The 13677-nt window shown below is 37.4% G+C and overlaps 1 protein-coding gene across 3 annotated transcripts in view; it reads right to left on the bottom strand.

Moving 5' to 3' along the window:
• FYB1 (FYN binding protein 1) overlaps positions 1-13677 on the bottom strand; it is a 66393-nt gene that overhangs the window by 30297 nt on the left and 22419 nt on the right. For all 3 annotated transcript variants that reach the window (XM_084504690.1, XM_084504688.1, XM_084504689.1), the window contains exon 2: positions 11088-12237. In XM_084504690.1, the coding sequence (XP_084360816.1) occupies positions 11088-12237 (1150 nt within the window). The remainder of the gene's footprint in view (positions 1-11087; positions 12238-13677) is intronic.

Consider the following 13677-nt stretch of genomic DNA (forward strand, 5'->3'; position numbering starts at 1 on the left):
CTGGCATAAGGAAAGTGATTTCAAACAACCGATGTGTAATCTTATGCAGAAGCATTTCCTTATCTAAAGGGGAACCAAAGTTGATTCTCCTTTGAACTGTAGGTTAAACTTTTTGCTGCTTGATGAAAAACCTTTCATGGTTACTTTTAAACTCTTCATATGATTTTAATGAGAAATATTTACAAACCTGAGCCAGTTATTTTTATATCATATAGATGGCATTTCTTATGCAGGAAAAAAATAAAATCAAAAACTATGAGAAGTATTCAGAGATGAAGGACATAAAATAGCAATAGTATAAAATAAATCTTCAGTAAGCCACTCATATTTGAAATACTTGGATGCAAAGGCAAGTAAAAGAAAATGTGCTAGAAAAAAATTTTTACTTAAAATATAACTACTTATTTTCCAAATAAACAACTGATGAAGGGTTAACAATTTCATCAACCCATTGTTCAATGTGAAAATGATTACATCATATATAGTATTCAGTTCTATTTAAAAAATAGTCACAGGAATATAGATACCAATTGTCTATGTAATGAATCAGTTGCATAAAAAATTCCCATGCTACAAAACCTCACATTCAAAGACAGGGATTTTTGCACATTTTCCCTTCAAGATCTGCAAACAAGGAATATTATCATTTCAAATGCATACATTTCAGGAAGGTTGAGTTTTGGGTGGAAATTAATGACATCAAAAATGTTCTTTAATAAAATGAATCCTTTAGGATACAAATTGTTGGAATATCACTTACAAAGCTTCCTAACATCTTTACTATGAAATGCTTCTATTTTTGTTTATCTTTATCAGTACTGAATTATTACTTTAGAATTCAATAATTATTATCAAAGTATTTGAGAATGACTAGCTGATTCCTACAATTAAATATTTGGATGACTACATAAACTTTAAATTAATATGATTTTCAGAATCCAGATATAAAAAACTTGATGAAAATTATCTTTCAAAAATGTAAGATACCGGAGATATCTCAAATTGGAGATGGAAGATTTGAAGCATGAGAAGTAACCATCTTTCAAAATATGAGCTATGTATGTTTGTAAGCCTGTATCACTCAAGAAAAGATCTCATGCCAATTTTAATGAAAGGCTGTATATAATTTTGCATTAAATGTAGACAGTCACATTCTCCATTAACACCAGTGACAGGACCCGCGGGAACGGGGTTAAGCTGAGGCAGAGAAAATTTAGGCTTGACATCAGGAGGGGGTTCTTCACAGAGAGGGTGGTTGCACACTGGAACAGGCTCCCCAGGGAAGTGGTCACTGCACCGAGCCTGTCTGAATTTAAGAAGAGATTGGACTGTGCACTTAGTCACATGGTCTGAATTTTTGGGTAGACCTGTGCAGTGTCAAGAGTTGGACTTGATGATCCTTAAGGGTCCCTTCCAACTCAGGATATTCTATGATTCTATGATTCTATGATTCTTCATCTGATTAAATGCTAAAGGATCTTTTTCTGAAAATTTGAGAAGAAAAAAAGTTCATGTTGTTTTTTAAAGTGAAAGTAGATTTGCAAAAGTATATCATAAAAATGTAAAATCTGAGTCTTCTGTTTGACTTGTTTTTAATACAAAACTATTAAATTTCTTTTTCCTTTCTTTTCTCTTTTCTCTGTGATCTTGAGAGAATATTTAATAAAAAGAAAATGCTTGGCAGTAAAAATTGATAGTCTTAGTAAAAAGTTTTCTGTGTGCCTTTAGAAGGACAAATATGAAACAATAAGAAGAAAGCTTTGTATTTTGTTTACATAACAACATTTTGGTGGGGGCTACAGGTATAGCCTCTCTAAGAAGAGTCTAGGAGCTATCCTGTGTCAAAGACAACCTATTCCAGCCAACTCAAAAAGGAATCCACCACTGGCCAAAGTTGAGTCCATCAGCAATACTTGTGTAACCTCTATGATAACATATTTAGGAAAGGGTAAAAAAATATTGTGCAGCAGCAGTGAGAGGATGAAGAAAAATGTGAGAGAAACAGCTCATCTGACACCAATGTCTATGAAAAAAGAGGGGAGAAGGTCCTCTTGCAGCCCATATGGAGAAGACCATGGTGGAGCAGTCTGTTCTCCTACAGTCCATGGAACACTATGTTGGAACAAGTATCTATGCTGTGGCCCATGGAGAGCCCCTGAAGGAGCCGGAGCTGCAGCTGGAGCTGCAGCCCATGGAGAGGAGCCCACACAGGAGCAGGGGGTCTGGGGGGAGCTGCCACCCACCTGTGGGAGCGGCACTGCTGGAGCAGTTTGCTCCTGGGGCATGGATGGACCCCGTGGTACAGAGCCGTGTGGGAGCAGTGCTTGGAGAGCTGCTGCCTGTGGGCAGCCCCCACAGGCTCAGTTCGGGAAGGATGGCATCCCATGGGAGGGACCCCACGGGGAGCAGGGACAGAGAGGGACCGTGAGGGAGTGGTGGAAACAAAGCATCAGGGACTGACTGCAGTTTTCATTCCCCATTTCCCATTCCCAATCCCCCTGCACTGTCCAGGGTGGAGAGGAGGTAGGAGAGTCAGGAATGAAGTTGAGCCTGGAAAGAAAGTTGGTTGGAAAAGGTTTTTAGCTTTTTTTTTTTTTTTTTTTTTTCCTTACTATCCTACACTATTTTTAATTGGCAGTAAATTCAATTAATCTTCCTCATGCTGATTCTGTTTTGCTTGTGACAGTAACTGGTGAGCAATCTAATTGCTATTATCTTAGTCCATAAACTCTTCCGTCTCATTTTCTCCCCTTGTTCTGCTGAGGTTGAGAGAGCATCTGGGTGGGCACCTGGCAGCTAGCCGAGGTTAATCCATTGCTGGATTAATATATAATGATGGACATTTTCAAATGAAGCTATAGAATCGCTATTAGTCAGATATAGTCCCCTATGCCAGACATCAGTTTGTGAAACCTCCAACCTGGCAATATCTGAGAGAAAGTAGGAGATCTATGTGCTTTTCTGCGACACTGATATTCTGGAGTATACCATTTGGCAGAACTGGACTGCAGAATCTATCACTCACCTTAAACATTAACAGCTGCTTTCATCTTAAGCAGCTGCTTGAAGTAACAGGTGCTTCTTGTCTGCGTGGCCTTACATTGGGCTTGGACTAAGATTCAGTTCATCCTATTCAGTTCATCATCCTATCAGTGACTTCACCATTGGGGGAATTTAGAAGTGTGGTAGACAGGCAAGATGGAACAAATTATTGCTCAGAAGAATAACTGTAGACATTACCAAAAACTTTTTCACATGTACACAAAAAAACTACTCAATTCCTGTTCCTTACAGAGACCAAATTTTAGCCAGAGTTAAACGCTATTTCCTAATTAAGATATTTCTCATGGAAGGGGAAAAAAAAAAAGACACACACTACACTTTTTTTTTTTTTCTTTTTTCTTTTTTTCTTTTTCTTTTTCATATGTAGAAGGATACTTAGATAATCCAAAACACTTTTAAAACTGGGTATTTAATAAAATCCATATCAACCGCTGTTAAGTACTCTCACAACAGCACGTAGCTTGCTAACTGCTTTATGGCTGATATATATATATATATATATATTTTATAATAAAAGCTTGTAGAAAAGCATATTTGACCCCAATTCTCCCTCTGAGTGCTACAACCAATGTTCCAAAAAAAAAAAAAAAAAAAAGAAAAGAGAAATAATACTAATCAGCCCTGTGCCATGTACTGGAAACCAAATATTTCTCTACGATGGAACTAGGAAACGTATTCTGTGCTTTTGAGAAAGTTGTTCTGAAAAACTTAACTCAAAGCTCAGAAGTGGTCAGTGGCGCAGAAAATCAAACTTTTATGATAAAGTTAAGTTATGATTAAGTTGTGCACTGTGACTTACATAATATGATCAAATGATGAAGGTTCGTAGAAAACATTTCTTCATGTCAACCAAAACAGGTCTAGAATGGATACAGGATAGAATGGAACATACTACATATGCTTACATCTGCAAATGTCCAGGGAAATAATAAAACAATACAGTGAAATTAAGACTTTCCAGCCCAAAGACAAACTTCAGAACGTGTCAGAGTTCAAAGATATGAGAAGTATATGCCAAATGTTCTTGTAAATGGAATACAAAACAGTTGTTTAGGTCTAGCTAGATGTGAGAACTTTACGCTTCAAAACACATTTTCCAATAATTGTTTCAGAGACGTGTCCAAAGCTTCATGATCACATGCATATTTTTGTATATCTGGGAAAAAAAAAAGTCTCTATTTCCAGTTTTACCATAAAGCTGCCTATGAATTAATGTGATATTTTAGATACACTTAATTGTTACTATTAGTTGTAAAGTAGATTTTGAGCAAAATACATACCAACTTAATAAGTGAGGGAACTTCCAGCCAGTTCATATCATTCTATCACTTAAAATTGTTAACATATTTTATATTCTCATGCTTTTCTGGGATACAGCCATGTTTCAGAATACTCCTGACTTTGTTACAGCATAGTAACTTGTCTACCATTACCTACATAATGCAACCAAATGATGAAGGTTCATCAAAAGTGTTTTCTCATGTGAACCAAATAGGTCTAGGAAACAAAAAGATTTCAAAACTGAAAAAAAAAAAAAAACACATAACTTAAAGAGAATTGCTTAGTTCCATTGGTTTTACTGTTTTTCTGCCTATCAGTTTCCATTTTCTTTGACACTTTCTATGATAAAAGACATTCTATCTGTCTTTTTCTTGTTTCCTTAGCAGTTGTCCTTTATAAGTGGTATTCTGAATACTCTTTCATAAAGACTTTTTTTTTCTGTATGTGGTATAATCCTAAAGGCATTGTGTTGAGCTCACCCAGCACTGACCCTGTTTGAGGGTGGACACTGGATTCTAATTCATCACAATGCATCATTTAGTTTCATTAAGTCCTTAGCAATTTCCACACCAATTCAGAGTATATATTAGGTATATACTTTGATTCAAAACAGAAATGACTTAAAACCAATTTGAATCATACTGTTAACGTGTATTTGGAATTGTTATTAAGTGATCATTACGTTTCCTCAACAGAATCAATAGCTGCATTGGTTTATCCTCAGAATCTTAAATTATGCATCTTAGATACTGAAGTCTCAGCTCAGGAATAATTATAGATTATAACTGATTCTATAAGATTTAGCACAGTTAACTGCAGAAATGACTCCAGAATGCATACATAAACTTTAAGTGCATACATGAGAAAAACACAATTATATGCTTGTCATTCATACTATGATATATACTGTCTATATCTTACTGTTAATTTACCACAGTCTAATCATATGAAAGGTAATGAGTATACCACATAAAGTGTCACAAACAAAAAGTGAGACATTTAGGTGAAGATCCATGATCTATGAACTTCAAAAATTGATTCTTCTGTTTCTTGGCCATTTAATATATTTCAGTTAAATGCTGCTGAAAGAATCCTTTGCATTTACAGAGACAGCAAGAGAAAATGTCCTTAGAGGAAAGCTGGAGTGTTTTTAACTTAGTTTCCACTATAAACTACATGCAACTAGTAGTCCAAATTTTGTAGATTTTTTTTTTTAATTATTATTATTTTTTATTCCAAGCAGATCTAGCAAAGTTACATTCATGGCAGACCTGTATGATCATAATTTCAAGTTCACTTCCATAGTTTTCAGGTAAATCTATGATGGATCAATAACAGTAGACGTTAACAATATGAAATCTAAGAAAAGACTAGGGAAAAGGTCTTGAAGGTCTTAACATCCCGTGTATATTCTTACGTTAGTAAATATTTTTGGTATAGTTCAGAATTCAACATTTTAACTAGGTATATCAAAATCCAGACATTAACTTGCACATAATTATCATGAGATTCTGATCTTTTGACACTTCCCTGAGTTGTACAAGGTGTTATGACATGCTATAGTTCCCATGTGCAAACAGAGGCATCACATCATTACACGTCACTACTACTACTCCATCCAAAGCTGCATTGTTTGATATCACCTAGTTTTAGTACCATCTGAACAGATTATTTATCTCAAATTACAATTCATTTTATCCCCATACACCTTATGACTGAGCTGTTGTGTAACTTTATCCAATCTAGCACTGAAGTAAAGGAAGAAAAACCTCCATTGACCTTTTAAGTACTGATTCTACTGTAAACAGCAGTGACATCCTGTGATAAAAAAATCCCCTATTCTTTATAACATTGGAAGTTTTTTTTTTTTTTTTTTTTTTTTTTATCTTGCCATAAAATAAGGGCAACAATTGGTTGGTTATAAGGGGCTTTGCAAAAACAGTTAAACGCTAACTGTCTGCGGAAGCAGTGCTTGTTCGTTAATTACTTTGCCAACAGTGCTGTGCTATTTTTGTTGTACTTCACACTTCCAATTTTAATTCCTCTATTCTCTTTTGATGTCTTATCCAACTCAAATAGCCATGTCACCATCAGGGTACACAACATATATTGGGACAGAACCTCAAAAGGGATTGCAGCCACTACTACAACCTAAACCATAAACTGTGAGAATTGTTTTGCATGTATTCTTTCCTCCTTGATTCAGTACACTTTCCTTTCCTTTCTCCCACCATGGCTTGAAATCTCCTTAGAAGAATTCAGAGCACTGGGGACACTGAGCCTTCAACGGACTTTGTGGGGCTGACCATCTGTACCCACACAAGTACACTGAAGTCAGCCCAGGTGCAGTTCTGTGAAAGCAATAGTGTGGTTGTGGCCTCACATGGAAAGGTGTCAGCAAAATTACTTTCTCTCTTTTTTCTTTTTTTTTTTTTAATTCTTTTTTTTTTTTTTTTTCCCTAACAAAGCCCTGTTTGAACTTTGGGTATTGGTTATTAACGTTATCATTAGTATTATCTTCTGAATCTAGAAAGCACATGCAGCCCACTGATTTCAAGTTGATGTAAGTATTATCTACTCTCAGGAGAATAGCTTTAGAGGGACATCACATAAGAATTCAGAATCATAGAACCACAGAATATTCCAAGTTAGAAGGGACTCACAGGGTCATTGAATCCAACTCCTGGCTCCACACAGGATCACCCAAAACCCAAACCATATGTCTGAGAGCATTGTCCAAACACTTCTTGAACTTCAGCAGCTCGGTGCTGTGCCCACTGCCCTAGGGAGCCTGTCCCAGTGCCCGACCACCCTTTGGGTGCAGAACCTTTCCCTAACATGAAGCCTGACCCTTCCCTGTCCCAGCTCCATGCCGTTCCCTCGTGTCCTGTTGCTGTTCTCATAGGAAAGGTAACATTTAACATGATGCCATGTATTCACAGGCTGAGACAGGAATTCATTAACACCTGTCTTCACTGGAATACAGCAACAAACTGATAGTCAACATTTCCTCAGCAACACACATGTATCTTCAGGGGTGTTATCAGGAAAAGTTTCCCAGGATGAGATAAACATTTCTAATCAAAAACAAAGCAAACCTTAGTATTTACACAGGACAGTTTAAATCTTCCCTTACACAAGAATAAGGCTGCTGCATTAGTGAGCACTTCAGCCTGTAGCACCTAAGGTTTTTCCAGCATCAAACTCTGTGTTCCAGTCAGGCAATGTAAGGTTTCCTGCACCACAGACACATGTCCCTAACACAATTATATCAACTGCCATGTGTGAAGATCTTCTCTTCACAAAGGACACCACAAAGCTTAATTTTGACCCTAGTACAGAACAAACAAAACAAAACAAAACCACCACCACAACAACCAAAAGATCCATCATCCCATGTTGTTGGATGGGAAAACCTTCTCCATTTGCTTGTTCTTTGTACTCAGGCCCTGAATCACAGCAGAAAATAAAGCAACTACAGCAAGCTGCTGTTTATCAGGACAAAGTAATGAGCAGGAAGAATTTGTGCTGCGGGGGTGTCATCTCCCTGGCATGACTTTCACTCTTGAAATGACAGTTAAAGAAAAAAAAAAAAAAAAAAAAGAAAAGAAAAGAAAAGAAAAGAAAGATAGAAAGCCATTCATTTTAACTGCCTTTCCAAAGCAGGTATGTGTTGTCATTCGAGTTTAATGTTCCAAGAAAACCAGCAGTGTTGAATAACCTTGTCGAGTTGAAAACAAGGGTGTTCAGATTTAGGCTAGAACATATGGTCTTGCCACCAAAACTGTTCTACATAAAGTTTTGGCCACAAAGAAACGAGCTTCATTACTTAAAGCCAAGCATAACATCCAGGTCTATATACCAACTCTTCAGGGAAAAGCTAACGCTCAACTCCAGTATGAACAGCTTCATATTGAAGTGGTTTCGAAATCTTTCATTCTTGCCCTGACTCAGAGTGTGAAGTAGAGAAGACCATTGCTGACCACTCAGTTCTGTTTAGTTGCATGTGTATTATGTTGGGTGTGTATCTTTTAACATATTTGGAGAACAAGCTGTGCCACCATGTTGGGTAGCTCCATGTTTTGTCCCTCTCCCCATTGCAACTCACCCAGGCTGGTGGCTGTCCTAGTACTGGTAAGTGGCAACTGGAGATTCTCCTTTCAACAGAAATGCTGGTATTAACCTTATAGCCCTGTTCACACAGCAAGTTCATTTTGAATGTGTGGAATAAATATTTCTAACCTTCAATTTTAAAAAGAGAGTGAAAAATATATTGTGACTACACCTGCATGGGCAGCAGAAAATTATTATTATTATTAATAATAATAATAGTTGAACAATAAGATAAAAAGATAATTCCTCCATTAATTACTTAAAATAAAATTAACAAATATCTTTTGAAATAATTGCGCTTTTGAGCGGTTCAGCCCTGGACAGTTTCTCAATGTTCTAATTAGCAAAGCTCATATTGCTTTTGTTTAATCAAAACATTTGCTGTTGTACTTTGCTGAAAATGCTGTCTTTCCATTTTGAACCTTTTCCGGGCACTAGAGTAAGGACAGTCATGAACAGTGCTTTGTGAAGAAGGGATGACTACTCAAATTGTTATAAATTGGCATGCCTCTTTTAAAAGAGAGAAACAAATTTATGTCATTCAAGGATCTGGCCCTGTTGATAGATTTGTGAGAACAATTCCTTATATGTAGAGAGAGAGAGGAAAAATGGAATATAAACCTGACAAGACAGTACATTTTATGTTATTGATATGCTCCTCATTTCTGAGTAGGAGAAAATAGTAATAGAGTATGTAGTTCCACTCACACTCTGCTTTTGGCGTGACATTTTGTCTTCACAGAAACTCAGCTCTGAGCCTTTTCATCCGGTCATAACACCTTGTAACGTCTTTTGTCTCAGGAAGCCTACTCTTATGTGCATTACAAAACTGCTGAAACACAAGCAGTGCTGCATTCTAAGTACAGAAGACACAAGGACAAATTTTTTATCAAGTAAACTACATAACTGTACCTGATGCACTGCACATGCACGGGGTGGAGTATTGTAGAGCATCTATTCTCAGCTCTATCAGGCATCTAACGTAAATGCCTTGAAACACATCATTGGGCTTCTCCCTTTCCCACTCACTATATTGGAAATTTGAGTTTGATCAGTTTAATTAATCTAAGAGAGATGCTTAAGGCAGACTAACGTAGGTACCGTGAAATGCTATCAGAAACTATCACTATCAGAAACTACTTAGCTGTGTGTGATACATGACAAAAATTGTTTCAGGACCTAACTAGTTAAATGTCTTGAGCCAAAAAAATATATATGTGAGGACTGGATATACACTTTGTTTCCTAATCTCTGTGCAGGTAACAGTGTACTAAGAAAAACCCAGAAATAAATGAATAATAATAAAAATGTAACAGAAAAATACATTTTTTTGTTTCTGTCATTGCTTCTCCCAAAACCACTGCATTCACCTGGACCCATACACCTTAAACCTTTGATTGTAAAATACGATCAGTTTCCTATGCAATCACAGTTCTCAGTGCCTGGCATTATAAGAAAAAACAGAAAGCTTCCTTCATGTATCCTAAAAATTGTAATAGAAACATGACAATTGGCATTGCCCTACTCCAGCTGGAGGTAACAGTAGCTGATTTTAGCTTTTTAAAATTATCAAACAGTGCCTAAAATGTGCTGGGGGAAAATCGTGACCAAAATGTTTTAACAGGTAATATAAGGACACACAGAACATCTGAAAAACTCATCTCTCCTTTAAGGAGGGATTTCTGGGTCTAACTTTAGGAAACTATATTTTTATCTAATAACCTCAGATTTTCAAGGACATATTTTGAATACCTCAGAAACAGGTTATATTTGTGGCAACTTTCCTATGGGGTGAAAGGAACCTGCTGAGGTAGAACTTTTTGTGTGAGTAGAGTCACAGAAATTCTATTTATTTTTATTTTTTTTGTTCCCATCACATGCAAAACCACTTCAGGTTTTACTGAAAACCTTAATATTCATGCCCGGACTACAACCAGCAGAAAGTTGAGTGGCTTACTTCTTCATAAGGACAGTGAGGCAGAGCCTCAGGTGCTACAAACTTCCATGCAACTGAAATCACACAAATGTAACAGAAAACATGAAGTTCAGAAGATGCTTATAGAGTCTGGTTTCAGATCTGGGTATGAAATCCATGCAGCTCTACCTGGGAACCCTTCATTCTCTAATAGCATAGTGTTCTAACTTTCTGAACATACTATAAAATACAGCAGCTTATAAGGACGTGTAGTTAGTCATTGTGAAAGGCAAAAAAAAAAGAAAAAGAAAAAAAAAAAGGTGTGGTTACTACAGGTTTACTATCATTTTGATAGCCATCAGACTGTGCCCAGGAAGTTCATAAGACAACAGGACACTGAACATCAACACCTCATTTATAGGAAGTCAGGACTGAAATGTCTGTTGAGAAAAATACTTAAACTCTCTGCTACAAGTAATAAATACTTAACAGTTTCAAAAAACAAATGAACCCAACACAGAAAACATCCCTCTTACACTCTCTGCTGCTGAGGGAGAAGAAATATAATTTTAATTTCTGCCCTGTACAGAAGAGATGTCCGATGCACAGGTCTTGTGTTATTTCTGAACAGAATGGAGGATTCCAAATGAAATAAATAAAGTGCTAAATGGGTTAAAAAGAAATACTCATGAAAGCAAGAACAGAGAGCACTCACTGTCTTTTGGGATGCTCTTCTGGAACTTTTCCAGGTCCACGCTGGGTGGTCGGCAGGGTTTCTGCGGGGGCTGGCCCAGCTTGAACAGTGGGGGCAAGGCTTTCCTTTTTGGGGCTCCTGAGCTCTTGTCCCCATCCTCCTTTTCTTCTGACCCACCCAGTGACTTTCCTGCAGCAAACACTGTGCTCATCTTACGGAACTTGGGAGGAGATGAACCAGATTCTTCCTGGCTGACTTTGTTGAGAAAGATGTTCCTGGCAGCACTCACCCCCTTTTCTTCAGTCTTTTCATCCACGTTTCTGGCGGTGCCTTGCGATGAGCTGGACCAGTGGCCAGTAGGTTTCAGAGCCATGTTAGCAAAATGACTGCTTGCAGTTTCTGCAGCACAGTTACTATTTTCATCTGTTTCCTTTGCAGCTTTAAAAGAATGTATTTTTGGTCTAGGGCCTGCTACTCCTTTATGCAGAAGCGCATTTTTACTTGAAGTGTCTTCGCTGTGGGAGACCTCATGATTTAGAGAAGGTTTCTGTGCAAGAGCTGGTTTAGAAGAAGGAGGCCTGGGCTCATTTTCTTGTGATGCGGACATGAACTTTTCCTTAACTCCAGCTACTTTTGAAAATACTGGTTTTGCCTCACTCTCCTGTGGTGCAAAATTTGAATTTGGTTTTGTTCCCAGAGGTCTTTTTTCTTTCTCATGAGGAGCAGTGCTAAGAGGCTTGTTGCCTGCAGGTTTTGGATACAGAGGCTTTGGCTCTTCTTTTGCCAAGTCACTGGTTTTGGAAGTGGGTTTAGTGCATCCAGTTTTTCCATCATTGTCCCTATTAGTTGCCTGAAGCTGGACCCCAAACCTTTGTGCCACTGGTTTCAAATATGGGGGCTTTGGATCCTTTTCTGTCTTATCATCAGCTGAAGGCTTGACCCCCAGAGCAGTCTTAGGATGAACAGGTTTGTGAAAGGTACTGGGTCCTGAAGGAGTAGTTGCATTTCCTTGACTTGCAAATTTCTCAAGTGCTGCTTTCCTTGTCTGTAATCCTGAATGGAGAGGTTGTCCTGCAATTTTGAAGGGTCGACTGTTACCAGAAACGTCCTCTGAGGGGTTGTTACCCGCGTTAAATTTCGCCATGAGTGACTTCACATCTGTTTTGCTGTCCTATGAGCATAGAGAAATAAAAAAGAAACAGCAGCAATGAGAAAGTCTCAGTTGCAATGTTCACACATACTGTACTTTAAAGAGTTTCCTGGTCTGAGGCTTGTAGTACTGCTGATTGGCTGTGCAGATATTGTAGCACATCTTCCTGTAGTGTTAGAGAAACTGAATATTTTGTTATTATACATTGTTATTGAATATTTTGTTATTATTACATTGCTATGGTTATATAATCTAAAATTTTCACTCTAGGTAAATTTTCACTGTAAAATGCCTTTAAAGAGTGGTCATTCAGCTCCTTCCTACTATATAGTAATATGGTTCATACTATGGTATTTCATACTATAATTTTTGTTTTTTTTTCTGGAATGGGGAAGTGAACACCTGTAAAATACATGAAAATACCTACTACTTCAAAATTAAAACATCCCCCCAAAATTATGAATTTCCTACAGTGAGAGGTGTAGACTGTGTTGAAACCTAGGCAATATGCCAGAATAGTGTTAATCCCATCAGATCTTTGAAGAACTGAAAGTTCGCTTGTGAAAACAGAAAATCTTCTGGTTTGGGGGGATCGGTGTCAGTTTTTCTTTCCCTTCTCAGCAATTATATTTCCTTCTGCTCTCTACACCCCACCCCCATACCCCTTTTGACAAGCTTTGTCCTTGTTTCTGTTCTACATTTTGTATTTGACAAAAACTGTGTATGATTGGATGGAAAGTGAAAATATATGGAGAAGAATAGGAAGAAATGACAATCAGTAAGCACAAATAGTGTCAAAAACATTTAGCCTCTGGGAAAAAAAAAAAAAAGGAAAAAGAAAAAAAAAGTGAACCTTTACCCATTTTTTTTTTTTTTACCAGGTGACTAAAATGCAGTTTCACTTGAAACTATCTTAATTGGTCAGATCTATTCATTACTGTTCAAGATAAGCCTTCAATATGAACTGAGAACAAAAGCTCAACACAGTTTGATTCAGTGAAATTATAACACAGTGAAATGAAGGACCTGAGCAAAGTATAGTGAGCTGATCCCACCACACTGGGCTGGGGCCACTCTTGGCTTCTGACTGTCCTCAGCAGCAGGGGGGTCCTTTGCCAGCAGACATTGGTGGCAGACTTACAGGTACAGTGGATACAGAGACATAACTGTTTCACAGCTTGTACTCAGTGGGATCTGTTTTGTGTGGGGAAGATAAAATATAACACTTAACAATATGAAGCAAGGATGCTATAACTAGGAGGGGCTCTGAACCATTTGTTTGGAAACAAAGAGTATCACTACCAAGTATAATATGTAAAGCTCTGGAAAAAAAAAAATTAGAAGGAGGTAGAAAAGTGTACTGTGTCTTCACTCAGTATGGTTTAATTGAATGTTCAGTAACTTAAAAACAAACAAACAATCAAAAAAACTTCATTAACAAGAGCTTATGAATTGTGGTTG

This window comes from Aythya ferina, assembly GCF_964211825.1.
Source record: "Aythya ferina genome assembly, chromosome: Z".
NCBI lineage: Eukaryota > Metazoa > Chordata > Aves > Anseriformes > Anatidae > Aythya > Aythya ferina.